Here is a 12,290-nt window from a genome sequence, read left to right on the forward strand (position 1 = left end):
AGTATTAAATTAAATTATATAATTATTAATAGAAATGAATGATGATATAAATAATAGAATCGGCCATATTTGTTTACTGCGAAATACTTCTAAATCCAAGATTTAAATATTGTTAGCTTAATTCTCCTAAGAGATTTAAAATTAAATTTTATAATAGACATGACGACGTATAGAATCGGCCATATTTGTTTACTGTGAAATAATTCTATGCATCCAAGTTTTGAATATTGTTATTGGCCAGTAAACTATTAAAAAAAGTTAAATTCAAAAAATATTTTACTCTTTCTCTATGAATAATTATCATAATCAAGAAAGTTATAGGCCAAATTGGGAATTTAAAAACCAAATTATGTAAATATGTCAGACAAATTGAAATAGCTTTTGCAACTCCTCAGTGTAAATGTAAAACTTTCCGGATACAACTCAAGTATACTTAGAAAAAGAAACTACTTCACGTTCTTTCGTTGTGTACTTCTAAATTCCAACGATGACGATGACCTGACCCAGGTTGGTACAGAAATATCAACACCTGTTGATTGGTAGATGTCTGAATTACTTCTTACATTTGTCAAAAACATGCTATCTTATAAATGCAGTATAACGTAATTATATATTATATTATTTAAAAATATTAATAAACTTTCTTTGAAAATGCATTTCTATTTTAAATTTAAAGATTAACATGAGTGATCGAAAATAATATGTATCCTTTTCCTTTAAATTTGCCAATTTAATAATTTGGATAAGCAAAAATGCTGGCAAATATGAGAAATTTCATACTAAAAATATAATTTTTTAAACAAAAGTTCTAAATACTTCACAATTAAACTATAATAAATAATAAATGTTACAGTATCATAATGGACTACTGGGCTTTATAACTGGAAGACTTACAAGGAATGACATATAATTAAACACACACATGGTTTTAGTTTAAGAAGGGCACTTCAGGAAAAAAAAAGGAGGGTCCGAACTCCCTTGACTATGGGCTTGACATCCTACTGTACATACAATCCTATGTAATATCGTATATTATGTAAAAAGATATTTATTATAACAAGTTATTCAATCAAATAAGATTTTGATTTTATACAAAGTCAACTATCAACACTACTTCCTATGACTGTCACCGATCAATCATCCAGTACACTAGAAGCATCCCTTGACGACGACCTGCCCGGTTACACTATGTAGGTCGCGGTTTATCTCCTGCCTCCATCTACCAGCTTCTTACTAAACCCATTGTAATGCTACACTTCCTCGTTTATGCTGCCAATTTTCAGACATCCTATTTATTTATGTCATTAGTTTTTTTTTTACAATAATTATCAGATATTTAATAGATAATTTTTAAATAGTTCATTTCCAAATAGTCTCTCAATGTGTTATCTGAACCTAATTGGAGTAGTTTCATTTACAAAGATAATGACATGATAATACCATTATATTTTAAACAGCTAAAAAAAATTATCACTGCTAATATAATAATAAGTGCAAGGTACTATGTTATTTCAATATATAAACACATCAGGCACAGAACATGAATTCTAAAGCGCCCGGTACTATACTGAAATTTAATTAATTAATTTGAAACCATAAAGATGAAGAAATCTGTGAGATCCCGCTTCGTGAATAGAAAATACTGAAAAGATAAGGGCGTTTTAATTTGATCTGTGGTGCGTGCATACAATTACTTGGGACTAGTGCTGTTCCGCTGGGAGTGTTAAAGAGTCCAATCAAGTTTCAACAATACCATGAAAGCCTCAGTGGTCTAATGGTTGGGACATCTGCATATAAAGCAGAAGGTTCTGGGTTCGAATCTTGGGGGCAACTTTTTCTCATTTTCACAGATTTCCTTTCTTTACCGTTTCAAATTGTGTATTTCTAGTATCATTCTTGTTTGAATAGCTGCTTTATTTATTTGGTTTTTTTTTCGTCAGAAACCATGATTTCATTGTCTTTGTTGGGATTTGAACCCACTCCGTCAAATATAAAAAGATAATCAGAGTAAATTAATATAATATAAAAAAAGCTTTACCACTTCGTGACATGCCGACTTGAAGGCACCTTTGCAGCCTGCAGTATTGACATCGATTACGATTCACTTTCTGGATGGAACACTGACCACTACATGGCTTGTACGATACTTTGTTCTGAATACTTCGCCGGAAAAACCCCTGAAAAAGCAAAGAAATAAACGATAATTTAAAAATCCACAAATGTTTTTATACTTTATGCAAAAAAAAACTCACTTAATTTGATGGCTCCATTGGTTATAGAAAGGACAAGAACATTGAATGTTGAACTTATCAGATCTAAAACCATGATATTTGGCATACATGGCTCAACACCGCGCAGCCGCGGAGCCCGTGTGAAAATTGAAAAAGTTACGGGTTTTGATGAACTATTTAATCGGTCAGTCAGTTTTACCGATCGTAACGTTGAAGTTGAACAATGAAGATTTTAACGATTTTTAATGTTGATTTGTACCCCCTTTTCCTATAAAATCGTTGAAAAAATTGTATGTAAATGGACGCATAATATATATATATATATTTTGATTTAGCTTTTGGCTTTTTATTTTTGTATCTCCATTGAGATCCAGCTACTGATACCCACAGCATTGTCATTTTTTTCAGTAATTTGCCTTTGGATTTATATATATATAATATATATATATTACAAAAATCCGCCCCTGCATTAAGAAAAAATGCATATTTGGAAACTCGAACTGGGCACACACACCCCCCAAAGCATGTGTGGGAAAAGAGAGTCTATGAAAAAAACTCCGACTGGGCACACACACCCCACAAAGCATGTGTGGGAAAAGAGAGTCTATGAAAAAACTCGGACTGGGCACACACACCCTCCAAAGTATGTGTGGGAAAAGAGAGTCTATGAAAAAAACTCGGACTGGGCACACACACACCCCAAAGCATGTGTGGGAAAAGAGAGTCTATGAAAAAAACTCGGACTGGGCACACACACCCTCCAAAGCATGTGTGGGAAAAGAGAGTCTATGAAAAAAACTCGGACTGGGCACACACACACCCCAAAGCATGTGTGGGAAAAGAGAGTCTATGAAAAAAACTCGGACTGGGCCCACACACCCCCAAAGCATGTGTGGGAAAAGAGAGTCTATGAAAACATTTGCTGATAAATATTGAGATGAATGTAGACTGTAGTTATCGTGAGATGATTTTTGTAAGAAATATTTCTTGTTATTCATAAAATTTAAAACATGTAAAATACCAAATTTTAAAGACTTTAATGTTGTACGAAAAGGTACAGTAGTAACATAATTTTGAAATTGATCAAGTAATAATGAAGTCTCTGTGTAATGAATTTGTATAATTATGATTGTATCGTAGCGGTTGCTCTTTCTCACTTTGTATTTTATTTTAAATTACATATGTTTTTTGTATTTATTTGTGTAATTTGTCAATAATATTTTTCATTTTTGTACAGGTACTGTACTACAATTCAGCATTATGCGGCAATGTATTTTTTTTTATGAATATGCTTTAATATGATTGAATAAAGATATCGAACATATAATTTTTTTTTTTTATATAATAAAATACATTGAAACTGGCACTATATATTCAAAATGGTTAAACAAGAGTTCATTTTGTGTCTAAGATCACAAAAGTACATAATTTATCCATTTATGATGACTATTGAAACTATAAAATTCACAACAAACATGTGAATTATTGGAATATTTTGAAGGAACATGACATTAACAACTCATAAATCAAAAAGATAAAAAACAACCGACTTTTCATTGTTTTTACATAATTTTATGTTCACAGTTATATAAAGCAGTTTAAATACAATTATTCTAATCATTTATGCTGGTATTATTCACTGAATATGCTCGTAAAAAAAACCAGCGAAAAGCCAACAAACAAGTTATATAACCAACAGTCAACAATCATGTCTGCAGATCCTGAATCGGATAAAAACAGTGAAAGAATGAAAACAATCCCAAGTAGCATAATTGAATATTGGTAATACAGTACAAAGTATTGAACTATATATTGATACTTGTACGTAATACTAGCCGCAATTTGAACGTCTATAGTTGTGACCCACATTTCAAGCTTTTTACAGTAAATCTTCCCTTCTTCCGCAAATTCACACAAACAACAAGAGAGACTAGCGTTTTTCAGATTCTCGTATTACACTCCTGGCGACATCTATTCATATGGATAACCGGTCCGACAGTAACATGAGAGAGTGTTATTTACATAGTGTGCACAGAGTTTAATCTTTAGAACTAATTACTACAGACTTCTAAAATGATCTTATCAAATCCAATGTAACAAATTTACATAAGACTATACACTAAAAACATAGCTTGACAAAAAATGCGATGTTTTCAGCATGGACAGGAATGGTCTTGCTTCTTTTCAAATAATAATAATAATTAATAATAATTTATTATTATACAAATATTGTACTGGGTTCTTTAAATTGCACATGCGTTAGATGTGTACACTAAACCTACGGTTAGTCCTTATCTGTGAAGACTTACTCTACCACCAGAACCATGAAGCAAGTAAGTCTCTCTAACTAACCCTTGACGATGTTATGGCTACGTAATTACGGTTCCACTGTCTTAACCGCTCGACCACTCACTTGGCCGAATATAATGATTTAAAAAAACCTATGTAGAGTACACTGTATTCTTGTAAATGGTTTCATCAGTAATGATTAGAAATGAGCTAATATTTGTATAGTATGTGAATTTGTTTTGGATTTAATAGTGTTCATAAATGGGAAACTTAGAAGAAGATTTAGTTTTAATATCTAACATGTAACAATCAAAAGAAGGTTTATTTAGTTCCTTGTACTTTAGAAAGTGCAAGTTGTGTGAGGTGATGACAAAGAAAATGAATTAGCACGTTACTGGTCATCAATAAATTATACTGGACTTTATTAATGTACTGGACTGCACTTTTTTTTAAGTGCACTTGAAATACAGTGTAGAATTTATGTTACTATTTATAAAAATGATAGTTCACTCTCATAAAGAACATTCAGAGATGCACTACAGTAGCTACAAACGGCTTAAAGTTTATCAAAACAGAATCAAGTTTGTACAGGGCAGAAACACATTTTATTTTGACCGAGTACCAATTTTTAAATATCAAAATATAAAACAATTTTTTCCTACATTCCTTGTTGTTTTGTCATGCTAATTACTTCCTTATTTACATACAACCTGTCCTATTGGTATACAAGTACTCTAGGCGTTGTTTTTTGTTCTTCTGATGATGAGAATAGTTTCTCGAAACATGTCACATTTTAAGGCAGTTTGCCTATTCATTAAGTGCCTCACTATAGTTATTTTAACTCGTAAGTTCGGTGGAATCATTCAGTTTTAGAAACTTTTAATTTGTTTAAAAAAAGTACTGTAGTTTAAACCACTAAAGTACTGTAAACCACTTTTTAATCATCTTTACTCATTGATTTTGAGGGGAGGCAGAATTCATTTTTTTAAATACAATATTATTGATAACAGTATTGAATTTCAGAAATTCTTTATAGGTAAATTTGTTTCTCTGAACAATAGGACACAAGTAATTTTCAGAAATGAATACTTTTGTATTCTAATTTAATACAAATAAAAAAAACACTACGTAACTTGAAAGTACAATGTTCATCATCCATCAATTAAATCAATCATTTCAAACAATAAAATTATTTTACAAATTCTTTGTAAAAAAAACTCTTTGTATCTTAAATTGCTTTTAATTTCTGCTACCGACACCAAAAATAGTACACCTACATTAAAGTACCGATGCTTAATTACTAGTGACATAGAACATGTACATATAATAATCCAATACCATATTGCTGGGCTTTAGTTTATATTTTCCACATGGCTTCACTTTCGATTGACATACACGCAATGTAACAGAGATGTATAAATTAACATAATGTGTTCCATCTCAATCGTCCTACATATTACAGTAAAGTACATTCCCTTTGTCTCTCGCCGTCGACACTCTCGTAGCTCTTACAAGCCCGAATTAGTCTCAAGGTCAGAGAAGTATTGATTTTTCTACCAACGTTAATTTGACTTAGTTTTCATGGATGTTGATCTTTATGTAGTCAATATTAAAGATGTTTTTAAGAATTCTGCCAATAGCAATTATGTCCCCAGTAACTCTACACCCTTCTTAGACAATTCTCATCTTCAAATTGCATTGCATGTTACTCTGGCCTTGAAGAAATCAATGCAACCACTGCAATATTAGAAAATATCACTACTATTACATTACAATAACAATTTCTGATTTCATATCAGCACTTACAGAAAATACAGCACAAAAACTGAGTGTACAATGTAAACATACTTTACTAGATATTGCTACCTACATTATATAATACAGTATATTAAAAATTGATTTGTTCGTGCCAGTTCAATTTTTAAAGTTCAGAAAATGTTAAATTAGTTTTGAGCTACACATGATTATAGAGTATCATATTATTTTGTACCTTTTTATCTTTATTAAATTATTATTCACAAATTTATTTAAATGGAAATATACTGAGATGGATACAGTTTAAGCCAAATGTGAATTCAGAATAAGCTATCAGGTCTAATTTTCTATCTTATATTTATATTGTTATATGATTTGTAAATGTAATCTATAAAAAAATGTTGTGCCGCAATTCAATTCCTTCTGCGATGGCCAATTGTTATGAATATGTAATTGTTTATGTGAATATAAGAACCAGAATATAATAGTCTGTGTACACTCCAAACCATACAGTACATCTCCATGCTATAATAAGTGTGTCTTTTAAATTTAATAGCTGGGTAATGTATATCAGATTAATTAGAACAACTCCCTCCTTTAAAAATTGAAGGTGAAAATACAAAGGGTAGCGTAAACATTCAGTAACTACTGACAGTAAATTCAAACACATTCGTAAAAAATTAAAGGAGTGAGTTGAATGGTTGATTTAATTGTTAAGTATGTTGGTACATACATTCTGTATACTCTTTTTCATTCCATAGAGAATAATTAACATTGTTTCTTCGGAGTTATAAACACTACACAGCACAGATTAAAATCATGTTATTCATTTGTAAACAACAGAGGCAGCAAATTGCATTCTGTCTGGAATATAAAACATGTTTACATACATTCATCATTTGACAGATGTGTGAGATCATCGCGAATATTTACTGGTAACAGTACTCTTTAATTACATTGAACAAAAGGTGCAATTTTCAAATTTCAGAAGCACGCAATTGTGTTTGCATTTTAGTATCATCGTTACCCATACCGGTAAAATAGATAAAACACGATGATACTACTTTTGACAGGGTCAAGACTGGATTTAGGCCGTCTATACTGAGAAGATTAACACCATATCCTCTATACACATCAGCCAGATATAAACTAGGTCATGTATTAATAATTTAATAAGTTACTGATGTTTCTATTTTAGCGGCAGCTTTCAATTGTTGCATTACATGAATTGACACAAACATTTACGAAAAATAGTTTATTTTTAAAAAGATCTTGAGTAAATAAACACAGTAATATATTATGGGTACAATACACTCATAATCTGGAGTAACTGCTTTAAACTATATTTTTTGTCGTTTCTTAAAATTGTGTTTTTAATAATTTTTTTAAACAATTTATATACAATTTGTATAAAATCATAGTTTTTTGTCTTGGATTATTGATTTTTAATTTTCTTCTTTAAATTCTGATACAATAATATATAACATGTATAATAAAATAGTTTAGTAAATTTTAATCAAAATAGAACACATATTTACTACATATATTTCCAGAGTTGTTTTTATCACGTCAGGTCTAGTTCAATATTGAATAACAGAAATAGTAGGCTAGAATATAAAATGGCTATGAAGACAAAAAGATTATTATTGTGAAATATACAAGATATTATAATGTACATATTGATAGAATTAATACTTGAAATATTTTTAGGTAGTACAGAGACGTTTGTTACATGAACTCTGGGCTTGCTAGTATCACATGTAAAGGCTATGTAAGTTTCCTGCAGCGACTGTCGACATAGTCTTCATCACTGACCTTCTTACATTATACTGAACTACATTTGAAAGTAGGCCGAGTCGATACTGGACAAAAAAAATAACCGTGGCGATTGACGATTGAGTTATGTTGAATAGCTCGCTTTCAGGCAGCTGTACAGGCCATGTAATGTCCGTGGTTCTAGTATGTCATAAAACAGCGGCAATATTCTACTCTATTGGAACATTAGTCGTCGTCGTTTCCATTTTCTTGTTCATTACATTAAACTCAAATATTTAATCTCTGGCTGCGTTATACTTTCTGAATGTCACATTGTCTGACCTATAAGCTTTCATTAATGTTTATGAAATTTAAACTAAATGAATGTTTTCAACTTCACATCTGGAGGAAGATATATACAATACAAATCAAAACGTTGTGTTATTTTAACATACAGGTATAAATTTTCAATGCATACAGTACTAATAATTTATTTATAATATACAAATATTATAAAAAACACAAATATTTAAAGTATTTCAATATAAAGTAAAATGTTTTACATTGTTCATTCATTTTTATTTGCTTTTAAATTGTTCATTGAAAAAATATATTTAGAAATAAATAAATAATACTTTTATCTAAATGTGTATGCTTCCAAGCTCAGTAAATAAATGTTTCGCTTACTATTTAATATCACTAATGTATCCAGTACTTAATAATAATTTTTGTTTTTAAATGTTTTTATTGTATAATCATCTAATAATATTTTATGTTACTTGGACCCCACAATTAAAGTATGCTTTTCTCACGATTTAAATGAAGTTATTATTTGTTTGACTTTGTAATTATTGGATGAAATTGAATTGAATTAAACGTCTTTTTCTTTTTACTGTTCATACAATGTGTTTTAAAATAAATTATAGCTTTCTAGGGCTTGTAAAATTTTATTTTTAGCTTACTGTCAGTGTATTGAAAATATTTTGTAGAAAGATTAAAATTAAAGTGTTTTAGATTTCTGAAAAAAAAATCATGTTGAATCTGTGAAGTATTTATATAAATGGTAATTTTTAATCTAGTTTTTTGATATCGACTTTTAAAAAATTATGTAGAATATAGGTCATGAAATAGAATAGATAATATTGACGGATCACTAACGGATTTCTATCTTAATACATTTATTTATTAATAATTCTTGACTCTTGAAATGATTTGTTATTAATCCAAAATTTCCCCATTCCGTAAAATCAGCAGCATTAATTTTAAAGTTGATTAATTCAATATGTTTATAAATCACTAGAAACAGTATATATCCCAGAGCAGTTTATCTTAACTTGATATTTATTTATCTAATTATGAAAGTCAGAATAAGAAGATTTATAAATTTAATATTGATTTTGTAATTATAAGAGGGAAAAATCTTTAATTTCTGTAAAATACAATATAGAAAGAAATAAGAGATATATTACAACAAATTTACAGTACTTCTACCCCTAGAGTAGAACCAACGGCAAATGGCGAAACAAACTTTTCTCGCCGACGTATCCTTATTAATATAACATCATTTATCATTATTCTGTTGTATGTGGTATGGTAGCAGGCCTAGATGTTTATTTTACAAATAATATAGCTTTACGAGTTCAATTTTTAATCCTACATGTGAGAGTTTTAGGCAGCGATAAGATGTAAACAAACCAACTCTCATCGGCCTTCCATAACTTGAACTGCGATGTGGGTATGGATGACGTGATTTTTAAAAAGCGATTACCAGATAACCGATTAACGTCGGAGAACATTTTCAGTTGCAAAGCGATCATTTCTGTGGTTTGTGGTACTTAGAAAAAATTGATTATTTTTATTTTTTTCAGCAGAAACAGACCCTTAGTCTCTAGTCTCATCGTGACTAATATTAAACACATCTACTGTATATACAAAATATAAATATATATATATATATATATATATATATATATATATATATATATAAGAAAAGAGGCAAAGAACAGAAAACATACTAACATTTTATTAAACTCTTTAGCATAGATATTATCAGTGCCATCTCAGTTCACCATTCTAATTTTTTTGAAGTCATCAATTACATAAATTACTGATATTGATAAGAATAATATGAAAAGTTAGTAGCAAGTAAATCAAACTAATCAACACAAATTGAACAGTTCAGTAATTTTTTAAACATAATATCAAAAAGTTTAAGAGAAATCTCTTTAACCTTTAATTCACACATATTTTTATTTAGCATGGCTGTAATTTATTATGCCGATGTTATATAAATTGTTTACTCCAATTTATATAGTAGTACAGGCTAGAAATATTACATAATCAAAATCAAACCTCTCATTTTTCAAAACCTCCATAAAATTGTGATGAACTATAGTTGAATAAAAATCAAGTAATTTATTTCACATACCGTAATTATAAAAAACTTGTATTTATCTTATATTTTAAAACTGCTGTAAAAAGCAAAGAAAAAAAAACTTGGACTAACTGTTTTATGGTAATCAACAGTGTTGTTATTTAAAAATACAGTAGGACCCTAGGAGATATGGCATCCGATTATCATAGTGTTAACACATATATCCCTCATTTGATTCACAAGAAAGTGTCCCCTTAATAAAGGTCATCCCTTGAATAGAGATGTCCCAAAGAAGGAATTTATTGTACTGTATGTTCAATTTGTTGCTGTATCTCTGTATTCTACATTGTAATGAAAGAGAACATGTGAATATTTTAAAAGATAAAATCAAAGTGGATATAATGACTAGAATAGAACAAAACCGAAGTTTAAAAATCAGGAATTCAATTTAATTTTAAATATATCAAAAATATGTATTGATTAAATTGTAAATCTTGAGTAAAGAATGTCCCTTCAGGAATATTGCATATTGCAATTCCCCCTTCCTATTAGCACGTTCGTTCTCCCTCCGGAAAATGCTTTCAAAGTGTCATTTATACTAGAGATCAATGAATATTAGATACAAAGTTCATAAAACGAGCCTAAAGACAGACAAAATTATAGCGTGATATAGTTTTTGTATTAATTTGCCCGCATGGACAGGTAAGGGTGAAATATGTAGGTGTCAAGGATAACATAAAGTTTAACTGTTGTACTACATTGACGCAATATGCATATTAAGCATGTACAGTATCCATCTATTTAAGGATTTAAATGACAGTTTAGGCTCCAATTAGGTGTTTAATCATTTACTTTTGTAATTAGTTTAGGGACGAGGCTATTAAACAAAATTAATTTATTATTCATAGAACAATACTAGAGGAAAATGTAAACTTTGACCTCTCTTTGAAAACTACAGTACTTTCTAGAAGTTGTAGTATTGAGTGAGTGAGGCCGATCAAAGCATACTGATAGAAACGTCGAGAAACTCAACAGTTCTTTCTAGAACTAATATACATGGTGTACCTGCAAACTTTATATCAACATTTGATATCGCCATGCAAACCTTCAAACAATATACAGAATCTATTCTCAAGTACTGCCAATGCTACTATAACTTCTTCCTAAGTATTTTTAAACTATATTTATATTTTTGTATAAACAGTTTTATAGCTGTTTAGTAAGTTTTTTAGGTTATCAACTACAAGCTTTTAGCTCTTTGTTGATGGACTTTCCAATTGTTTAATGTATCTTAGTCTATTTTTTTTAAATAATAATTTTCTTTTCTCTTTGGATGAATAAAATTAATGAAATGATTTAAACAAACCTTGAGTAATTCACATTTCAGATGGGTTTTGTACTGTACACATCCCGTTGGTGTACATATACTGTATTTTATAAAACATTTACAAAACTACAAATTGGTTTTTGATGTTCTAAGAAACATAGTTCACAACACATGCTAAACATTGTAACACAAGATATTCTTTTAATTCATATAAATCCCCATTTTTTATAATTTTTATGAATATTATTATTACACCAAATTTGTTACAGCACAATGCTTCACATAATTTTCAAAAACAATGAAAATGTCATATACTGTATATTTCTGTTACAAACGTGTTGAACCGGTTTTCAACTTTGCGGGTTTGTTGTAGTAGTGCAAACAATCACAATGGTGATGCTGCGAAAATCAGCCTCTATTCTTCACATGACTCCCATAATAATTTGTAGCCTCATTATCACCATCATAAATCATAATTTGTAGCAATAACTCAACTTCTTCCCAACATTCAGGTGCCCTTTGATGCAACTAATTTCAAAGAATATATTCAACAGAAATT

At 29.7% G+C, this 12,290-nt stretch overlaps 1 protein-coding gene across 2 annotated transcripts in view; it reads right to left on the minus strand.

Moving 5' to 3' along the window:
- Positions 1-12,290, minus strand: part of LOC140040584 (nuclear receptor subfamily 1 group D member 2-like) — a 56,261-nt gene that overhangs the window by 19,751 nt on the left and 24,220 nt on the right. For both annotated transcript variants that reach the window (XM_072086630.1, XM_072086631.1), the window contains exon 3: positions 2,039-2,177. In XM_072086630.1, coding sequence (XP_071942731.1) covers positions 2,039-2,177 — 139 coding nt within the window. The remainder of the gene's footprint in view (positions 1-2,038; positions 2,178-12,290) is intronic.

This window comes from Antedon mediterranea, chromosome 2, assembly GCF_964355755.1.
Source record: "Antedon mediterranea chromosome 2, ecAntMedi1.1, whole genome shotgun sequence".
In the NCBI taxonomy this organism is placed as follows: Eukaryota; Metazoa; Echinodermata; class Crinoidea; order Comatulida; family Antedonidae; genus Antedon; species Antedon mediterranea.